We start from the raw sequence: 23,089 nt of genomic DNA, 5'->3' as shown, positions 1-23,089 counted from the left end.
TGTAGTCACAATCCAGTCAGGGTAGAAAATAAGAAGAAAGTCCTCCCATCAGTACATGCTATGGAGGTTTTGGAGCATAGCCTTGCAGTGGTCGGATTATTTTTCCTCTTAGTACTGGAGATTGCCCATGCTAGGGAAGCTCTCTACCACTGAGTTACATCCCTTTTATTTTGAAGGGGATTACACATACTAGGGAACCTCTCTACTACTGAGTTATATCCCTTTCTTTATTTTGAAGCAAGGTCTCACTAAATTGCCTAGGCTGGTTTTGAACTTAGATCCTCCTGCCTCAGCCTCCCAAGTATTTGGGATTAGAGTTGCTTGTCACCACACCCAGCTTGCAACATTTTTTTCCCCCATAAAAAAGCTTCTATAATAACTAGAGGGACTGGGAGTATGATTCAGTAGTAGAACACTTGCCTAGCAATACTACAGCAATACAACCACCTCAATGTTTCTAGCACCACAATTCACAATAGCTAAATTATGGAATTAATCCAGATGCTCGTCAATAGATGAATGGGTTGGAAATTGTGTGGTATATATACAATGGAGTTCTACTCATCCAAAAAAACAAAAGTAAAAGAAATTATGGCTCATGGATGTACATGGATGGAAGTGAAGAACATCATGCTAAGTGAAATAATCCAAATTCAGAAGGTCAAGTGTTTCCTCTCATATGTAGAAGCTAGAGTAAAATAAAGGAAAGTGGGAAGGAAGGATAGATAGGATAACATAAAGATAATGGGAAGATCAGTAGTGTATAAGGAGATCAAGACGTAGAGTGGAGGGATGGGTAAGGGGAACAATGTGCAATGAATTCTTATATAATCATGTTATGTGTATATATAAATATATGACAGGGATCCTTACCTTTATGCTATGTAGAAAGAACCAATCAAATACAAATTAATAGATACGAAAAAAGGAAGTCTAGTAGAGTAGAGGAAGGAGAATGGGAAAGGGGAGGGAAGACAGGAAAGAAAAGATGGAGGGAAGAATGGGGGGGCTTATGAACTAAAATTGAATTCTATGCATGTATGAGTTTGTTGGAATGAACCCAACTGCTATGTTTAACTGTAAAGCTCTAATTAAAAAAAATAAAGAAAAAAAGTAAAGGAAGAATACTTGCCTAGCAAGTGTGAGGCTCTGCGTTTAATTCCCAGCACTACCACAACAAGAACAAATACTCCCCCAAATGAAAACTAACATGAGGATCAACAGCATCCTTACTAGACTATAAGCTCCAGGAGGGCAAGGCTTTTGTCTCTTTTGTTCACTAAACACTTGAGCACAGTCTTTAGAACACTGCCTGATATATGGTAGAGGCTCAATAAATATTTATTGAACAAATGTAGCAGGACTGTACATCTGGCCTGTAGTACTAGTCCTTAAAAGAGTTATGCCTGATGTGCTGGGGGCAGTGGTCCACCCCTGAAATCACATCATCTTGGGAGGCTAAGGCAGGAGAATCACAAGTTCTAGGTCAGTCTCAGCAATTTAGCAAGACCTTTATCAACTTAGTGAGACCTGGCCTCAAAATTAAAAAAAAAATAAATTAAAAAGGACTCAGAATATATCTTAGTGGTAGAGTGCTCTGAGTTCAATCCCCAGCATGGGGGAGGGGTCTGAGGTGAAAAGTCACTTCTGTTCCCTGTCAGGATCCCTATGTCCACACGCGCTAGTGGACACCAGACCAATAGCCTCTCTCAGTTGCTCAGGAACCAAAAAAAGAACAGTATCAGACATCCTGTTTACCTCTGATGTTGACATTTCTGATAAGCTACCACTCTGATAGTACTGTGGATTTTATCAACACCCATCCTGGGCCCCAGGTCCCTACCCACTGCCTGTTTCAAAAGGGAACTTTAAAAAAGGGTGCTACTCCAGAAAACCAAAGGCTGAATATCTATAATGGTGGGGAAGGGGCAGGGGGAATGGGAAGAATGGAGAAACTTTGGATTGGGCAAAGGAGAGGGGGTAGGGGAGGGGTTGTGGGGGAAGAAAAGATGGTAGAATGAGATGGACATTATAACCCCAGGTACATATTTGACTGCACATATGGTGTGACTCTACATTGTGTACAACCAGAGAAATGAAAAGTTGTGCTCCATTTGTGTACGATGAAATGAAATGCATTCTGCTGTCATGTATAACTAATTAGAAAATAATTTAAAAATGTTAATATAATTTTTAAAAAGGGTATGACTCCAGAAGATGCTAATTCTAGTTTTTCTTGATCTGAGATCCTCAGATCAGTGAAGATTTGGAATAAACATTTGTGGAAAGCATAGTAGGTGCCAACTTCTATGCTGGGCACTTCATGTCAGCCATTGTACTTACACTTCCTAGCAGCTCCATAAGGAATACATTGTCCTTATTTTTACAGCTGAGGAAACACATGCTGAGGAGTGCACACCTTACCCAAGACCACACAGCTAATCAGAGATAATGCCAGAATCATTGCATTTGTCCAAAAAATACCTAGTTCTTGCTAAGTGCCAGTAGCAATTGGCACTGGAGATTCTATTACAAATAAAACAGAAATGTAGAGACAGTTTAGAGGCGCTGGCTTTTGGCTTACTCCTGTTGACACAAACAACTGTGGCCTGAACTATGCAGATAAAGTATCAGGTATACGGAACACTTTAAAGTCCAGAGTGCAGAGAAATAATTCAGGTTCATGTAATAGGTGTCAGGTGTGGTACTCATACCCCCCACACGAAGACACTTGCCATTTTAGCTGATAATGTGCAGGGAAAGGAAATGCTTACTTATTTCATGTGCTTATTTTACATTGTTGCCCCTAAAGTAAGAGAAACTAAAAATGAAACACTGGCTAATGTTTGATATAATCAACATTATCCTTAAAAATAAGATGAAAGGATATTTCTTGAAGATTGTTCCTTCTCTCCTGTCTGATGATATGTACCAACAGATTATTTCAAATTGCAGGCAATGGAATAAAGAGCTTAGTTGAATATCTGACTACATTTATCCTATTTCATTTTTTAAAGAAAGGATTTTCAACTAAAAATCCATCTTGAAAAGATAATGGGACAAAGAGGATTCCTCCATTTCCTTTTGAAAAATCTATATTTCACTGTGGAGGATTTAGCATGCCATTAGCACAGCTCTGCTGGCTTATTCCAGGAGTGAATTTGATTTAGATAATGCTGTTCCTTGGCCTTTTCCTGATATAATACTCTCCTTGATGGGACAACTAGAGATGCTTCACTCTGTGTGGCTACATCCTTCCAGAAGTTTCCTCATCTGAAGGCCTTGGATTGTGGTAGATTCAGGCAGAAGCCCTCTCTGTGGACACATGAGGACATTCCTATTTCTTTAGTTCATGATTGCCAATGTGCCCTAGTCATGGAGGTCTGGAGAGCAGAGCTCATCAAACACAAGGTAATTCCCAAGTCCATAGAGTTGGAAGCACCATCAACCAGGTTCCTGCATTTGCTTCTTTGGTGGTTTACGTCTTTTCCCTTCTCCTAATCCAACTGCTAGGTAAGATGCCAACTGGTCATGATGTGGCACAAAGGCAACCATTGGAAACTAGCAGGAGGCCTCAGATCCTCCATCTCTGGATGACACTCCCTACAGCATGGTAGATACATAGCTCAGGAAGTCCAGGAGTAGTTTGAGACACAGGGACAGGGTGTTAAATAACACTGAATCAGATAGCAATAGGGTGATGACCTTCTCAAGACTCTTCTGTTGTCCTGACCCCATCAGAGAGAAGCTGTCAGAGAATGATATTTATTTTAACACTTTTCTCACCATTGCTAAACTTCCTTCTTGGTGAAGTCTAGGTGGGCTGAAGGTTCAAACCTCTGGCAAGAAATTCATACCAACCTAGTGCTTTCATTCTGTTTATTCTATGAGTATCTTTTATTTAACTCATAACATACTGATTTTCAATTTATGGCCATGTTATAATTTTTTAAAGAGAGTTTTAAAAAAATGAGTCAGTTTAAAAATTTCAAAGACCAGAACAGAAGTTACAAAATAGTGAACAGAATTTGTGACCAATTAAATGTTGAGAAATGCTGGATTGAAAGATTGCCAAACCCTATAGATGCCTAACAAATTCTATTACTCCACAATTTCATGAAGAGGAGCAAATATCTCTACTAATCCCCAAACTAGGGTCCAAAAACACAGTCTCTAACTCTTTAGGCCCACCTGCTATTTGCACAGTTTCAGCTTTGAGCTATTCAGAAAGCACTATTAAGTTGAAATTTTTCTTTTTCAAATCTAGTGAATTAGAAATCAGGATGTCACAAGCCTATGTATGTTGTGCACATGTTGGAGAGTCTTTTGGAGGGAAGAGAGAGGAAATTCCATTCTCCTTGTATTTTTAGTTCTGTGTTCTTGCTATCTATATATCTAGCTTTATCTAGATACAAAAATTGCATTTACTTGCTGTTACTTGAGCCTTCAACATTCCAACATTGGTAGTTCATTATTTTGTATTGGGAATTCCTATCAGAAAGACATTGTAGAAATCTTGCTGGAGAAGCATATACGTGTATGCTAGTCTGCTGTACATGTTGGTGAGTTTGTTACCATGATATAGCAGACTGACTATATTAACAGATCAAGTTTCTCTTCCGTCCCTGTATTCAAGTTCCTTTGCCAAGTGATTTCAGTTTCTCTCACTGAATGGGTAGAATGTATCTTTTTGCCCGTTGATTCTGAATTTGGTCACATTGGTAGGTTTGGCCAATAGGATGTTAGTAAATGTGACCCATGCAGAAACTTGAAAAGACCCTTGAGGGTTTCTGTTTCTACTTCAGCCATTCCCATGACAGACCCAGTTGAGCTAGCCAGCTGGAGGATGAGACACACAGAGCCTCAGCTCCTAGTGGCTTCTGTTGTCTTGAGTTGAAGCTGTTCTGGATCAGCTGATCGTCGACTGAACTCCTTGGCATATGAGAAGCCTAGCCAAGATCAGAAAAAAAAAAAATCTACCCAACCCACAGGCTTGTGAGTGCAATAAATGTTTTTTGGCATTAATCCATTGAGTTTGGGGTGGTTTGCTCTACAGCATTATTGGGTTAATAGATACCTGATACATGCATTCATCTTTCCTTGCCTTGTACACAACTGGAAAAGGCAGCCCTAGGTCCTCTAGGTTGACAAAGCCCTTTCCTCATTTCTTTCCCTACCCACACTTCATTCAGGTCATGGTCGATTGGTGAGCAGATCCCATCATTGCTCAAGGAGGGGTGAGTTCACTGAATGACTGGTGACTAATCAGAGTCCTTGTGTTTAGAAATTAATCAGTGCAGAGACTTTAGTTAGATGACAGCAGCTACTTAATTGAAAGGTCATATACAGCCAGACCACACTGGTTATATAAAAGTAAAGTAAGCCATCTTTACTGAGACTGGGAGAGGAAAGAAGGGAGGGGGGGAGAGACAGAGAGAGAGAATATGAGAGAGAGAGAGAGAGAGAGAGAGAGAGAGAGAGACAGAGAGAGAGAGACAGAGAGAGAGAATATGAGAGAATGAGAGAGATGATTGACAGGCAGAGGCTGAAGAGAAGTAGAGAAGAAAGCAAATATTGGCCAAAGTCACTTCCAGGTTCATTTCCAGTCAGTTCACGTCATGCCTTGTTTCCTGTCTTTGGATGCCTCTGCGGTTTCCTCTTACATGCTTACAGTCAATCTTTGTTTAATCTAGTTTGAGTGGTTTTGTTTTCTTGCCATCAACATTTCCCTCTAGTGTGTCATTAGCACCTTCCAGAGAAGCAGCTTCAGACCAGGAGTTCAGCAGAGGAGGCGAAGATCCAGAGTGCCCGGAACTCTGGGGTTAGGGAGGAGTCCACTGAGATGGCAGGAGAGGGCTCACAGAGGATTGGAAATAAAATCATTTAACTCACACTTTTATTTTACCAAGGGCTTGACTCCTCCTCCTCCTTACACTCCTTGAAAAAACTTGCCTAAACAAATAGGATTAAATTAGCTTTTTTTCTTTGCACCAAAATAGCAACAAAAAAATTCAGAAAAAAGGGAAATAAAATAATCTACTTTTCTAGATTTATCATGCTGCTGTCCGCTTCCATCAGAATTCTTGATTGCAGTGTTCTCATGGCGACTCAATTTGTGACAATACATTCTCCAGAGTTCTGAGGGCAGAAGGAGGGCTCCTTTCCATCACAGGGGCAGCAAAGCATGACTCTACTTGCATTGTGCTGACCATGGAGAGCTTCCCCTGAGTGTCCACACTACCTTCGTCTCCATGAAACAGATGAAAATGCACTTGTTTTGTTTAAAATTGGATCACATACTTTTTTTCAGAAACCCATCCATCTTTAGGATATTTGAAGAAGTAAGAACCAGGGCTCTTTTCAAGAGGGGTTGTCTTATAAAGGAGAAACCAGCAATGTGGCATCAGGGCAGTCTGTGCCTAGAAAGATCAGTGCAGTGAGCCGGACGGCGCATCTCTGTGCAGATGCACCTCAGGGCACATGAGGCTGTACCAGCTCCACAGAAATGATCCATGACTCCCAACGACTTTCATTGGATTGTGCCAGAGGGGTTATATGACATCTACAGAAGCAATCAATATGGCCCCTAATATTCAGGAATGCCTCTGTAAGCAAACACAAGTTCCTGCTGACATTATTTACAAATAATGACAATGTAAGATATTGTGACAAAGCAAGAAACCCATCTGTATTCATGGCTCATGCTCTTAGTTCTGATCTGCTGGCATAATGCCCTCTTAATGCTCTCATTTATTTATTGCCATCCAGCTCCTGAGCTCTGTTCTCCCTGCCTATTATTTGTTTATTCTTAAAACTAGAGCTTTTCAACCCTGCAAGTGATGATCCTCAAACAGCAAAGAATCTAGGTAGCATGCAGTCCATGTTCTGTTTAGAACCTAAACAACTGTTGGTGGGTTTAGATGCCAGTGCCCAGCACTTGCTATTGTGTTGTGAATCCAAGTGCAACGTATGCTGGATATAAGCACTAATGTTATAATAAAATAAGTAGGTGACAGTACACTCCTGTAGAGTGCACTAACATTGACATGTTGGTTAAAATAAAATAAGTGAACATTTTTATCTTGATGGATTTATCTGTTAAAAACAATAAACTAATGCCAATCAAGTGGAGAAATGGGGTGAGGGGACATAGGAAGAGGAAAAGGCACTCAGCTATCTATGATAGTTTGGATATTTAAAACAACGGCATTATTCCATGTTTCCTGTTTTGGTAGCTACCCACAACTAATTACTAAAATCATTCCTTGAAGTCAATACAGACAGGAGGCACCAACTCAGGTTTAGTTTGAGACCTAGATCTAACATTGTGTCATCTGTGTACCATTGGGTTCAATCCTTTGATGTGCCTGGGCCTCAGTTTCCTCATCTCTAAGCCTCATTAAATAACGATAATAAAATTAATATTTAAAATGATGATGATACATGCCCAGCTTCCCTCATTGTTCATCCAGAAAGTATTTATGGAGTTCCTATTAGGAGCCAGGTGCTGTTGTAAGTGCTAATAATACACCAGAGAACAAGACACCAATATCCCCACCTGCCACAGGCAGACGATGGGAAGCGATGGTGGTGGTAGGGGTGATGGTAGTGGACAAGAAAAAAAAAACAGCTAAAAATGAATAAACTGAGAGGGTGTTAGGTGATAAGAAAGATGGGAGGAAAGACAAAGTAGAACAGGGCAGAGGGCTCAGAGGATGCATGAGTGGCTAAGAGTTAGCATGACGTGGTGGATAAAGAGTTGGCCAAGAGGCTTGGGGACAGGGTGCTCCAAGCTGCAGGCCCTGCTAGGCAAAGGCCCGGAGGGATGCTTGCCTGGCGTGTTCTGTGGACCCAAGAAGGTCCCTGTTACCTGAAGTCATGTTGAAGACGCAGTGGAGGGGAGAGAAGAGTGCTAAGGGGTGGAAGGAAGAGGGCGTCACACGGAGCCTTTGGAAGAACCTTAGATTATTATTGATTGTAATCCTTTACTGGATTGATTTAGAAAGTGAGTCATTCCCCTCCCTCCAGCTTTCTCCGGATGGTTTCTTATCTGTGAAGCAAACCCTCTCTCCATGGCTTCTGTTTTCCCCAATAGTTTGAGGAGCACTTAAATGAATCAAGGAGCACCCTCTGCACCCAGGTGGATCACCGGAAGCAGCTCCGTTTTGTTGCCCTGCTGTCCTCAACAGTGACTCTCAGACTCCTTTTCACATCCACCTACAAAAAGGAAGTGGAGCGCTAATGAAGATGGGTGCCAGGGCTCTTGCGGGTTTCTCTCAATTCCACCCACACACAGCGATTCTGCCTTTATTGGCCAAACAGCAGTCTGCCCAAGGAAAGCTGATTTCTAATCTGTTTGAGCAAAAGAAACTTTTATGGATAGACGAAAACCTCACAGCATGAGGCTTGGGAGAGGGATAGGTTCTTATTGATGGCATCAGGGCACAAACCCAGCTTTTCTCACTGCAGCTAAACTCCATTGTGATTGCTGTTCAGCACACACTGTTCATTACACCGACTGGGTTCAAGAACAATAAGCTTAGGTACAGGCAAAACCTTTCCATCCTTTAAGTACCTTAATCTTTCCAAAGGCAGGAAATTTAACCCAAAGCTGTAATCATGGGCATCTGAAAATTTTCTAGACAATTCTACTAAATGGTGAGCATATTCATCATAAAATATATGAGAAGGGTAGATTTAAATTCTTACTTCCCTTCTTCATGAAGACAGAATGGTTTTACTTTTGTTGTTGTTAAGTGTAAGAGATAGTTTTCAGAAAATCTCTATTCTTCTCTTAGGCCAGAAACCCCTCTCTCCAAAATATCAACTCCATTCATCACATTCATTAGAATATTTGAAAATAAGGTGGTTTCACTTTCCTGGTGTACAAACACTCCAGAGTATGAGCTGGTGACACAGGAAAGCTGACCTACATCTGTTTTTTTTTTTTTTTTTTTTTTTTAATGTAGCCATCACATTTTAAATAAGCATATGCTTCATACAGCTCTGCCCTGAACACGTTTTCTTTGGCCAAGCTAGTCTGAATAGACCTGTGGGAAAATCCTAAAACTAAACCACAAGCAGGATAAAAACTGGCCAGTTTCTAGGTCCTATGCAGAAAGGAAACAAGTTGGTCTTTTTCTACTTATATCCCTTGCCTAATTGTAAAACAAAAGCCGTTCACTGGGCTGTGATGGATTGGTTCTCACAGGGTGCAAACTTGGGAAGTTTCTAAAAGAATATTCTCTCTTTCTCTGTATCTTGTGTGACTATTTAGTAGAAGGAGTATGGTTAATGTTCAGACTTTGGGCCACATTCTTAATGATCATATAAATGCAGACAATACACAGACTCACATTGAAGAGAAAAAAGAAAGTGAGAGAAAGAAGAGAGCTGAAAGAAAGTTAAGAGGTCAAGTTCAACTTGACTTCCAAGTTTGCTAACAAGATGCATAGGAGTGGCCTCATGCATGCATGACTGCAGTCAGATGCTTGCATAAGAGGCAATTTAAGGCTACATAAAACCAATCTCGAGTGGAATGAACATGGTGATTGTTCATTGGGGCCACAGTAGGATGTGCTAACTTGTAAAGACACAAAGCAGATGGCAAAGTTTTTCTCTACCACTTTTCAGAGAGCAGGGTTGATATGGATCTGATAAAACAAGTTTGAAATTCCAGTGCAGCAAGCACTCATAATTATCTAGCAAGAAATTCTAGTTTCAACCATCCACTTCTCTAAGACATATCAGGTTCTAGGTCAAGTGCTTTTACACATAGCACCTCATTTGATCTCCATTTTTACCAAGGTATTAAGGTCCGAGAGGCTGATCATTAAAAAAAAGTGACATAAATTCTGCAGGTAACATTTTAGAATTTCTGGCTCATTCATTTACTTTAAAAAATGTTTTGTTTAAGAATACTTATATGCTATATTCTAGGCACCATTCTGATTGCTTTCTAAATTTCAGCTCATAAAAATAGGAGGAAAAAATGTGCATTTCATAGATGAGTAAACTGAGCCACAAATAGGTGAGTAACTTCTTAATGGTACACAGCTGCTGGATTCAAATCTAAGATTCTACCATCTTAACTACAGCGCTGTATTATTTCTCCTGGTGAGGAGTTTGAGATTCAGTTTAAAGGCTGGCTGATTTAATGCTCAGATATCTGCATTTAGATTTCCCTTGCCATCCTTGTGTCTGGGATAGTGGCTATAAAATAATGATGTCCAAAAGTAATACTCTTGCCATGTTATAGTGATTTTAGAGAGTGAGTTTGACTACAAGGGATTTTGGCCAACATGCCCTCTTTCAAAACACATTTTGGTAGATAATACATTAAATGCAAGTGGAAAAAGCTTATTAGCACAAATATAATGAATGAAACCAAAAAGACCAGTTTTCATTTTACTTGTTGTACAATAACTCCTTTGAATATGAGTAAATTGATACTCTGGCAAGGACATAAATAATTTCGGCTTCAGAAACATTATTTATAGGGTATTAGACAAAGTGGTTCCCTCCACAGATTCACAGACTCAGTGGAACACCCCTTCGGGTCTTGTTTATTCTAGATCTGTTTGAAATTCATGAAAACAGAGACCCCTCCATTTCACTACAGTGCAGATGGACCCAACAATAAGCATTCTGCTTAGATATAGCTCTTTGCACCTTGTTTACGGATAGCTTCATTTGGCATAGCAGGACTTGGTTTGCACTAGGATCTCTGTCAAGAAGTGGTTAAAGACCAACTAATGAGGCTTATATAAGCAATGAGCAAAGCAAAATCTTGTTTTGCTGCATGTCATGAAGAATATTCTATTATTTCATGTTACTAGGTGATTGAAGGAACTGATTATATAGATGGTTGTCATGGATATGCACTGCTCCAACTGGTCCCAGATTATAATAGGATCCTGAAATGTGAACTTTAGCAATCTCAGGCAAAAGGCTTTGGCTTTGTGAACTGGTAGGTAGAAGCCTGTATGTCAGCATCTGAGACCAGTCAGGATGCTCACAATCACGTTTATAGGCTTCAAGGTCCAAGAGGTAGATTTGTTCTCATAGAATACTACTGCAGTCACACACACACACACACACACACACACACACATTCAAACACACACACACACACTTTTTAAATTAACTTTTTTTTTTTTTTTTTGCTTATTATGCTTTGTCTCCAAATCTAAGTTATGTTTTGGTGGAACTGACCTGGAGTGTTGATCTGTGAACAATGGTTCATAGGACTTAATTCACTCTATTTTGAGATTTAAAGAGATAAATTTAAGTATGCTTCCATCTTTGTGTGCACTTGGTAATCTGAACTACTTGGTGCTCAAAATTAGGGTTACTTTGGATTCTGGAACTCTCTGTATACAATATTCATCCAGCTATTTTTTCCCCTCTTTCCCCGAGAAAATCTTGGTGTAAATTAAGTAGACTGAAATATTGGGCCATTATGAGATGACCCTTAACTACTAGATAAAACAGATCTAAGCACCAAATGTCTATGAATGGATCAACGAATCATTGGAGAATAGGAAGAAGCTAGTTAATTTCAAAGAAATTGCTCAATTTCAAGTATCTCTAGGATGGGAACACTTGAAATACCTTTGTAGTCTATCTTGCAATTGTTCACATTTTTTTTTACCCCATTTTCTTTCATTCTCTTATTTCTTTGTTTATTTTGGAAGAGATTAAAATTTTGACTTCACCTGAATAACATTATCAGTCATTTTGAGTTGGCGAGAAAAATATGTCTTCCTCCTGTGAATCCCACAAATTAGAAAACCCTGAGCAACTGCCTGGAGGTTAGACAGGAAAAACCTCATTTCTCCAGACTGTCCATCTACAGTCAAAGCTTGTCTCAGTCCAAATCCTGCCATACCTACAAACACACAAGAGATAGAACCCAAGGCTCGGGGGTCAGGTGGTGTGGGTTCAAATCCCAGCTCTTCCACATATTAGCCGTGTGAGCTGTGGCTGGTGCTTCAACTGCCCGGGCCGCTGGTTCTTCATCTCTCAATTGGGTGATAACGACACCTACCTCAAGAGAGCTGTTGAGAAGATGAATGGGTGGTTGGTGGCACAGGTAAAACTTTAGCACAGGGCCTGGCACATCGCACATGCTCAGGGAATGCTATTTCTGGGAGAGGTGCCAGAGCTGGAGTTTCACAGCCCAGGCATCTGAGGCCAGTGCCAGAGTTTAAAGCCAAGCTCTGCCTCTTGAAAAGCTTTGGATTTTAGGCAAGTTACTGATTAGGCAAATATGAGCCATAGGAACTTTCTGAGAATAGACCCTTTTTGACCTGCAAAAAAAAACGGCCATTTGCCAGGGTCTGACCAAATCCATAGGTGCCTCAGTGTTTTTACCCACTAAAAATAGGTTGAAGTGATCATTTCATAGGATTCTTATGGGGATTAAATGAGTCAGCGTTCATAAAGCATGCAGGGCAGTGTTTGATATATAGAAAGTGCTCTTTAAGTATTTACTATTATTATTTTTATTACCCTCATATATCATTACTACCTGACACAAGCTTTTCTCAAGAACAGCCTGCTTATTAATCCTTCTTTTCGCTTCTGTCAATCAGCCTTTCTGTGCTGCCTTCAATCCCCCCCCCCTGGCTCCTTCAAAGCTTGGTCTCAATGCATTTGACTGACCCACCCACTCGGCTCCTGTTGTCTCTTGGCATCTGTGCATTCACGGAAGACCTGAGGTTGCACTTCAGCTGTCAGTGGCTCCCATGGGCTATGGAGGGCCTAGAGAAAACAGCATTTCTTCAGCTTTAGTTATGCCTTTTTATGATGTAAGGGTTATTTTGTATCTTTAGAAAAATTTCCTTCAGTTATATTCAAAGGATCTCTACTGTCTTCTTTATATTTTTAAATAATCTTAAAAAAATAGAGCAATTTTAGGTTTATAGAAAAGTTTGCAAAGATAGCGCAGAGGATTACTGTGTATGCTTTGCCCAGTCTTCATTAATATGGAAGCCTTGCATACCGATTATATATTTGCCCAAACTAGGAAATGTACATTTATGTTACCGTTTTACATTATTCCTTTTCTATTTTTTTTTTTTTTTGTGTGTGTGTGTGTGTGCTGAGGATCCAACCCAGAATGCCTTGCACATGCTAGGCAAGCATTCTACCACTGAGCTACATCCCTGGTACATTATTCTTAACTTGACTCAAATTTCATCAATTTTCTACTGCTATCCTTTCTCTCTTCCAAGAGCATCCTATCCAGGATGCTACAGCATATTTAATCATCATATCTCTTTAGTGCCCTCTAGTTGGGGACAGTTGCTTATTTTTTCTTCCTTTTTCATGACCCAGCTACTCTTGAGAAGTTCCAATTGAGTATTTAATAAAATTTAATAAAACTTGGGTGTGTTTAAATTTTTTCTTCTTCTCATGATTATACTAGAATTATAAATTTTGGAGAAGAATATCACAAAGGAAAAGTGGCTTTTTTATTATGTCATATTAGGGGACAAAAGATACTAGGATGACATCTCACTATTGTTTTTTGGTTTGTTTGGTTTTGGTTTTTGCAGTGTTGGGGATGGAACCTATGGGCCTTGCACATGCTAGGCAAGTGCTCTACCACTGAGCTACATCCCCAGCCCCCTACTGGTATTGTGAACCCTACTAACTCTATATCATTTAACAAAATAAAATTTGTACATAGAATTCTCATAGGCTAAAGTTACCAAGAGACTGCTGAAAGGTAAGAAGTAGCCAGATTCCTAAAACTGCAGCTTTTTGAAATCACTGAACAGATTTGTTCAATTGTTGTCAACTTTCATCAGATCTAACATCCCGTTTTTATAATACATATTTTTTTACTGCCTCCTTGAATCTTCTAAAATGAAATTTATTGATGATATAATTTATCTGTACATATAACCACAGAAAACCAACATATTATTCTAATTTTAATATAAAGGAGAAATGAAAGGACAATGATTTATTATATAGTAATATATATCTCAATCTATAAAAGTTCAGACATGACTATTCTAGAAGCTATCACTAAGTGGATATGTATATATATTTCCATAAATGGGACATACATAAATGTAGACAGATTTAAGACTCAAAAACAAGGAGCAGGTTTGTCAGCGGTGAGCTGATTTTCCAAGACTATGAACAACACTTGAAAAAGTTTCAAAGCAAACAAAATGCCAACTCCCTTGATTTTTATGCTGGTTTCATTAATGGAAAAATCCATGACTTATTAAGAACATGCAGAAATATCATATATTTAAATAGAAATGGAGTTAAGCTCAGATAATTATAAACAGGATTTTCTTTTTTAAACTGCATGAATGTTTGGAAAGCTGTGTGGATGGAGAACAATGCTTTATTGTGAAAGCCTACCGACTAAATGCCAACAGCACCCGCCAATCAGGAAGGACAAACAAAACACCCCTCGACTTTCCAAGATAAAATTTCCAAAATATGGAGGTCATGGTGCCCCAGCTGAGAACACCACTGGTAAAGTCAAGTCCAATCACTTCATTTCACAACTAGGAGTGGGGCTGTAGTCCATGTAGTCAGCACAGAAGAGCATAACTGAACCTGGACAGCCATGTGTGGTGGTGCACACCTGTAATCCCAGCTACCCTGGAGGCTGAGGCAAGCAAATCACAAGTTCAAGGCCAGTGTGGGCAACTTAGCAAGACCTATCTCGAAATGAAAAAATAAGAGGTGCTAAGGAGGTAGCCCAGTGGTAAAGCACTTGTGTGGTATGTGTGAGACTCTGGTTTTAATCTGTAGTACCACAAAAAGATACTTAAAAAACTCTCTGGGCTCAGTGGCTTATGCCTATGATCTCAGTCGGTGATTTGTGACTAGGGACGCTGAGTCAGGAGGATTGCAAATTTGAGGCCAGCCTCGCAATTTAGTGAGACCCTGTTTCAAAATAAAAACATAAAAAGGACTGGGTGTGTAGCTCAGTGGTAGAGTACCATTGGGTTTAATGCCCAGTTACACTCATACACACTTCACAAAAGCAGCAACAACAACAAAAGTCCCCAAACTGAATTTAGAAGTTAAATTTGCCAGCTCTTAATCTGCAAGCTCTGGTAAGTTTGATCCTCATAAATATCTATGGGGCGCTGGGATGTGGCTAAGTGTTAGAGTACCTGCCTCATATGTGCAAGACCCTAGGTTTGAGGCCAATCACTGCAAAACACAACGAAACAACCCTGGATTGCTGCTGCAATGGAGAGAAAATTATGCAATTCATCACACACACACACACACACACACACACACACACACATGCACACACACACAATCCACCATCATCATTATCTCCACCACCAACTCAATTCCTGCACACAGCCCTTCATAGGTTTCTCAGAGAATGGAGGAGAAACTTTGAGTTCTTAGGTTGGTCTGAAAGGCCCTGCAGGACTTGGCCTTTGTCTGCTTCTCCAGCTTCATTTTGCACCATTTTCTCCCTTGCACTTTCTCCTTCCACCCTGCTGTCTGCTCTCTGTCACTGGCAGGAGTTATCCCCCTGCCTGCCTCAGGACCTTGGCACAGGCAGTTATTCTCCCTAGGCTCCTCCACACTTTGCTTGGCAAACTGCTTATTCTGTGTAGCTTGGCTTAAAAGTCACTTCCTAAGAGAGCCTTTCTCTGAATCCCTAAAACATCTTGTTGGATGTTTTCATAGCGCTCTTGTTTCTTAATCACACGCTTACCAGAGCTTATGATTAAGTATTTATTTGTGTGATTCTGGATTTGCTATCTGACACCTCCACTGGGCTGTGAGCTCCTGAGGACACAGCAGTTTTGTCAGTTTTCACTCATTCCCAGCACACAGCATAGTGCCTGGAACAGAGTAGCTTCCAAATATTTGCTGGATCCATGAATGGATGAAAAATTGGGTTTCCTGCCCAGAGTGACTTTCAGGCTGGCTGGAAGGCAGACACAAAGGGGGAGACATAATCATGCTTTTTTTTTACGATGAGCAGCAGCATAATATTTTGCTTTGATTTTGCCTTGAAGAGAGAGAGAGACCTGCTATTTGAGATTGCTTGTCCTGACTTGTTTTCAATAGTTTGGTTTTAAAAGAACACAATGGAGTAGACGCACCTACTCCATTGATGTGTCCAGGATGAGTGGAGGGAGGCTCGTGCATCCGACTGGAGCTGGCTTTCCTGCTGGAGGGGCCTGGACTTAACAGCATCTTTGCAAGCTTCAGATTTACACAATGCAAGCCTATAAGTATCCTTCCACTGTTACTAGCAATAACATCTTGTCTCTTAATATTATGCATTTTGCTTTATATTTTTACCCTCAAACTTTGGTCTTTGGATATCACTTTCATTCATTTGGCACCTCTGTACATCACCAGGACTATTATTTATTGATGTTTTTTCTTTGATTACATCACATCCTGACATCAATGCAGCTCTCACCTTTTAAAAAAAACAGTAATATGCATGAACCCCGAAGTTACTGGGTTTCTCATATTCATGTGGGAAGGATGCTCTTTTTCTTAGCAATGTCCCTGTGAGGGAGGCACACCAAGGCAGGCCTTCTTCCTGACCCAAATCTGCTAAGAATATTGAAGAATGGTTTCAGCAATTTGCCCCCAATGTCACAGAGTTGGTGGAGGTGATGGGACTAGGATTCAAAGTGTTGGTTTCAGATTCTGTCCTGGGATGTCCCTGTCATACTCACACAAACCATTCATAACTGGGTTCTCCACCCACACCAGGCCTTCCAGAAAGATGAATTGTTATGGGACTAATGATGTCTTCTTAAGGGAAACTTGTCTCCAAGGTTTTGTTCCCTGAGCTATACTTTTCAGTTGCCTCATCCCCATTATAATTTTCTGACTCATCTGTGAGCCGTGTCTCATCTACAAAGGCTGCATTCTTGTTGGCCATACCAGAATGTTCAGTTTTGATGATGGATGCCGTTACACACACTTGTAGAGACAGGCAAGTCTGCCTTCTCTGGGGAGGTACAATGTTTGTTTCATGCTAGTGTCGAATCCATCCACCAGGAGTGCTTCTCAGAGTATCCACGGTGTCACTCTCCCAGTGCCATGGCAACCCTTCTGGGAGGCCACAGTCTGGCTCCAACACGGGAGGCATCTGCCTTGCTGATTATGGAAGCCGCTGACTTCTGGGAGATTCTGCTTTCTCCCGACAGTCGGCTCGATGGCGGCATGCTGTTTCCCTCATGGTTGCAGAGTCATGGCTCCAGCTCTTACATCCTGTTCTTGTTTAGAATGAAGCCACATACTTGAACACAGGGACTCCACCCCGACAGGCCATCCCACTGTGAGCTGCCTTTGATCCTAGCCTGCAGTCACACTGCAGTCACACTGGCATTCTTTCTGGCCCTAGTGGAACATTTCTAGGTCATTCCTACCATGTGGCTTTTGCCCTTTCCATTCCCTCAGTCTGGAATGTTCTTTCTCCATCTCTTGCCACAACTCTCTCTGTCATTCACATTTCAACTCAGTGTTCTCTCTTTAAGGCTTTCTGTTGTCCATCCTATAAAATCGTACCCCCAACTCCTCACCCCAGTGGATCTATTTTCTTTGTGGAACTTACTACCACAAAATATCTTGCTTGTGTGTTGACTTAGGGTCTGTCTTCCTCCTGCCCCTTAATAGACTGCAACTCCCACCAACGGATCTCTGCGGCCTCAGTTTACCACTTCCCAGGGCTGAGCAAGGCACCTGACAAGCGATTGCCAGGTAGATAAATGCATGATATGATCCAGTCACTGCAGCGAGGTGCGGGGAAAGGAGCAGGACTGTGGAAGAAATTAAGATCACAGACTTAGGAGCTAGACAGGCCTGGGGTCCATTTCAACCTTTTCTCCTCTGTGGCTATGTGCCTTTGGCAAATTATTCAACCTCTGCTCTTTTTGTTGTTTTGTTTTCGTTTTTGGCAGTGGGGATTGAAAGCAGGAACACTTTACCACTAAGCTACATCTCCAGTTTTGTTTTTTTTTTTAAATCTTTTGTGAGATAGGGTCTTGCTAAGTTGCTGAGGCTCCTCGCATGGAACTAGTGCTCCTCCTGCCTCAGCCTCCCTAGTTGCTGGGACCACAGGTATGCACTACCATGGCCAGCTCCACCTCTGTTCTTTGTGTGTATCAAGACTGAGTGGCAGTATATCATGTGCCTGGTTCAGTGCCAGTCACTGTAGTAGGATCTCAATAAGCATTCATTGACTCTCCTTTCCCTGCAAATGTCAAAGAAACCCACGAAACCCATGACGCTGTCTTCATAACATACTTGATAGCGAATACAGAACTTAGACATCCATATATTTAGTACAATCTGCTTAAGCATAACTTCTGCACACTTTGCAAAAAGCAATGACATTTTTGACATTTGGTTATTTCATGTAGACTCCTGATAGGGTTTGTAATCTTAAATCCATTGAAAGAATTGAGTATTTTAGTGCAAGACCTGTTTGATAGGGGTGTCCCTGCCTCTGTGTATTCAATTATTTGCTGTATAATAGAACCACATGCACCTTACATACTTCCTTCGATAGTTGAACATTATGTTCCTCGGGTGGCATAAATGACTTTGAAGTACTTGTCAGCAACTGGCTTTCCTGTATGGTGCGGTGACCATTCAGTTCACAGTGGCATTTTACTTCTGAAGCTGTTGTTCAGAATATTAAAAAGGGCATGAGACAGATTTCATTCCTTTGCTTCAAGGACTGTGATTTTGCAAAGCTGGACCCCGTTGTCTGCTTGGGAGGCTCGAGTGCACGTTTAAACCCTGATTTGAATTTGGTCTAGTACTTCCCCCCTCCCTGCCCATCTTGATGCAGGGACTTTTTAGATTAGTCCTATAGGACTTTTCAGATGTTGAGACAACTAGAGTATACCATTTTTTCTTTGAAAGCAACAATAAGAAGTTGCATTTTGGATTCTGTTTCTTTCTTTTTCTCTCTCTTTGTTTCTTTTTGCAGTACTGGATGCTCTACACTGAGCTCCATTCCTGGCCCCTTTATTTTATTTTGAGACAGGGCTCACCAAAATTCCCAAGCTGTCTTTGAAATTCTGATCCTCCTGCCTCAGCCTTCCCAGTGACTGGAATCATAGGCATGCACCACTATACCCGGCTAAATTTTGGATTCTCATAGGTCAGGTTTTCTCAGTCTCAGCACTACTGATATTCTGGGTTGGCTAATTCTTTGTTTGGAGAGCTGTCCTGTGCACTGAGACATGTTGAACAGGCATCTTGGGCCTCTCCTTGTAGGTGTTGGGACGACACTCCAAGTTGTGACAACCAAAATAGCTCCAGGCAGGGCCAAATATCCCCTTGCTAGGTGGGGGTGGGGATGGGCACAGTTGCCCCTGGTTGAGGACCACTGAGATGGAGCTTCACTGTGGGAGATTATCACCATCATTAATAGTAGCAATGGTAGAATTTTGTGCATGCTAGGCAAGTGCTCTATCACTGAGCCACACCCCCCAGCCCCTGGGAGATTATTTTGTGGTCACAAGAAAGCCTCTGAGTGTACTCCGGCTTCTCTTGGCTACCCTGGGGACTTTTTGACCTCTGAGTTTCCTGGGGAATAGATTGTGATGTACTTGTAGGCAGGTGAAACAAGAACTAATAATAAAAAAAGGAAATGGTAAGAGGGAGAGGTGCATGGATGCATTCATTCTTCTCTCTTCCTTTGCACCTCTGTTAGTCTTCCAGAAGGGCAGAGATGGGTTACCAGGATGAGAAATCTGGATGAACTGGAGAAACTGCAACTGGGAAGCCCAGGACCTGAAGATGGAACTGGGGTGGGGGCAGGGGTTGGGGAACTTCAAGTAACCCTGATATTTAAATTGAGGTGTCAGCAGTTTGCTGCAAACAGCACTGAAGAGGGTTTTTGGAGGCAAGTCAGACATTTGCCTGGGCTCTTGGTGAAAACTGCAATGTATGAAAAGTCATTTTTGCCACCACCTCTGTTTCTGAGCCTCCCCACCCACCTCCTCTTTCCCTGCCCTGCAGACACATTGCCTCCTGCTGCCCTCTGGTTGCTCAAAGTCCACCTCAGCCAGGCTGAGCCATCTGTGCAGTGTGATTTGCCTCCATTTCCACTCTCCTTCCCTGAATGCTAATTTCAGCTGTTTCTCAAGGGTTCAGGGTAAAGAGGCAAATCCTTCACACTGAGGGCAGAAGACTTGGCAGGTTTGACTTGTTTAGGAGATATTTGGATCCTTAAGAGAGAAGCTTGTTACTCCCCTTTTAGAAGATGCTTTGGATGGAACAAAGAGCCTTTGCATGGCATATCTAGTTTCTCTGAAGGAGCATCCTGGTGTGCTGCTATCTCCCCACCCCTCAATCACACATATGGATTCAATAAACAGGAGATATCACCAAGAAAGAGACTACAGGAGGTGAGTTGTGAAACAATCCAAACTCCTTAGTCTGTCTTATAAATCCTTTATGATAATCTACCTTTCTAAACTCATCTCCATTCATTCACCAAAATAATAGTGGAAAAGATGGACACAGACCCTGAACGAAACTCTCCTCTCCCCACGTTACCCAATGAGATACACTCAAGAAACCAGGCAAAACAAGAGGGGGCAGTATGTTAGCCCAGGATAGATGGCTGGGGAGCACCTTGTGCATGCAGCTAACCTGGAGGTTAGTTCCTGAGTCGCCCAGGGAAGACATCTCGGCTCTCCCCAGCCCCACCTACACCTGGCATGCTTTGTCACCCTTCTTTGTCTTTGGACAGGATAGTCCCTCTCTTTGGAATACCTTTTCATTATCTGACAAATTTATATCCCTCAGGATCCAGCATAACTATTACTTCCAAGAGAATTTCTCTGACCATTCTTTGCTTTCCACTGTTTTTCTTTTTGCCATGTCCCCCCCACCCCTGTCTTATAAACCAAATGTACTCTTTCCTGTTAGTCTTTATGTATCACCTCAATGGAAATGTACATCACATCAATTTGTAATGATTCACTTATGTGTCAATCTTTCCCATTAAACTTTCCTCAAAGATGAAGTAATGAAGTGTTTTTCTTTTTAACCCCCAACTCCCAGCACAGGGCCTGACACACAGAATTACTTAGTAAATATCACTGAATGACCAACCGATGAACCTGATGAACACATTCAGACTAGTGATAGCAGGAGGCCTCCTGTAGTCGTGCTTGTATTCTACTCTGAGATACATTGTATATACAGAAGAGTCCATTTTACACACACACACACACACACACGCACGCACACACACACACACACACACATCCCTCCAGTGTAAAATGAAAAGCCAGGTTACAAAATAGCCCCTCTATTCTTAATTTATCAGTGGATGTCATTGACCTGAATTGAGGATGTCACTTGGATAAAGATGCAAAACTCTGTATTTGACCTGAAGTTATTGGAGTCTTCTTCTAAGCAAATACTCATCTTGAACCTTAGGTCTGGTATTCTTTTTTTAATATTTATTTTTTAGTTTTAGGTGGAAACAATATCTTTATTCTATTTTTATGTGGTGCTGAGAAATGAGCCCAGGGCCTCATGCATGCTAGGTGAGCTCTCTACCACTGAGCCACAACCTCAGCTCCAGGTCTGATATATATATATATATATATATATATTAATTTAGTTTTTAATTGTAGTCAGACACAATACCTTTATTTTATTTATTTTTATATGGTGCTGAGGATCGAATCCAGACCTTTGCACATGCTAGGCAAGCACTCTATTGCTGAGCCACAACCCCAGCCCCAGGTCTTTTATTCTTGATATTAAATATGTGGCCAAAAGCCAAGCAGTTCAGTCGAACATCATTTGGCCAACGTGGTCTGAAATCTAGCTGCAGGAAGCTATTCGCTCCACTGGACAGAATCTTGCAAAAGATCTCTTTCATCTTCCTTCCCCTTATATATTGAGGTTGCAGGCTTTTGTGGACTCTGTCACATTTGAGGAAAAATAATTAATGTGGGAGTCTTGCTGGGATTATCTGCTGATAGTTAACTTGTGTGCAGATCAGTCTGTTTGTGGATTGATGTTAGTACAGATAGTTAAACTCTTGCCAGGTTATTCAGAAGGAGTGTACTCAGCTCTGCTTTCAGTGGAAATCAACCATCTGCCTCACTGCGTTGGGTCAGAACATTGTGCCTTTGGAAAGGCCATGGTTACAGGAGGCATGGCAACCAGCTCCGGTGTGGCACAGTGTGGAGCTGGCAGCACTCTGCATGGGTCTCATCCGGTCCCTCTGCTGGGCTCACATAGCCCTCTCTCCCCTCCTCTGCTGCCCTCAACAGACGAGGGCCATCCTCCCTCCCTCCCTCCCTCTCTTCCGCCCTTACTGCTTCTCCCCCTTTCTTCCTTAGCTGTTCAACAATTCATCTCTATGCATGTACTAGCATGATGGTTTATTCAACGGATAGTTCTTGAACCTGACTTTAACTTTCTTAAATACAAGTTTGACTAAATTTTAGGATGTTATTGTCTCTAGGATTCCCTTTGATTTTACTTTCTCTCACCCCTTCACCCTATGCATGTGTGTACCATGAATCCATGTTCCCATCCTTTAATTTAACACCAATTTTAAATTCCTTTATAACAAACCTAACTTCTTTTCATTGTCTTCAATAACATTTCAGGCACTTTGGCTTTTCTACTTCTTTTACATGTAGTCACTGAAGATTCTTTTTTTAAATTTGATTGATAGTTAAAAAGCAGATAACATCATTCTTCTTCTATGTTTTGCTTCAAGGAGTTCATTTATGCACAATCTATTTCCTGAACACCTGCTTTGTGCCAAATACAGTTTGAGAGGTTGAGGGTGTAGCAGTAAACAAAATAAGTGCAATCCTTCTCTCATGGAGCTGGTAGTAGAAGGAGTTTTATATTCTAGAAAAGAACTGTCCAATATGATTTCCATTAGAGACATGCAGCTATTTAAATTTAAACCTCAATTAATTAACAATTCAGTTTTCATTCACGACATCCATATTTCAAGCACTGAATAGACATGGGTGACCAGCAGCTATGGCACTGGACAGCAGAGATCTGGACCAGCTCCATCACAGGAGATTCTGGACAGGGCTATGATGGAGGA

General features: G+C 41.2%; 1 protein-coding gene across 32 annotated transcripts in view; it reads right to left on the bottom strand.

Annotated features, from left to right (window-relative positions):
- The window catches only part of Trpm3 (transient receptor potential cation channel subfamily M member 3), an 819,042-nt gene that overhangs the window by 22,489 nt on the left and 773,464 nt on the right, over nucleotides 1–23,089 (bottom strand). The window contains exon 24 of one of the 32 annotated variants that reach the window (XM_078047537.1): nucleotides 15,728–22,892. The exons of the other annotated variants lie outside the window; for them this stretch is intronic. Within the exon in view, the coding sequence (XP_077903663.1) occupies nucleotides 22,882–22,892 (11 nt within the window). The 3' untranslated portion in view covers nucleotides 15,728–22,881. Of the gene's footprint in view, nucleotides 1–15,727; nucleotides 22,893–23,089 lie in introns of those variants that run through there. 32 annotated transcript variants of the gene reach the window in all.

Source organism: Ictidomys tridecemlineatus, chromosome 4 (genome assembly GCF_052094955.1).
Source record: "Ictidomys tridecemlineatus isolate mIctTri1 chromosome 4, mIctTri1.hap1, whole genome shotgun sequence".
Taxonomy (NCBI): Eukaryota; Metazoa; Chordata; class Mammalia; order Rodentia; family Sciuridae; genus Ictidomys; species Ictidomys tridecemlineatus.
This window is presented reverse-complemented; position numbering and strand designations above follow the sequence as displayed.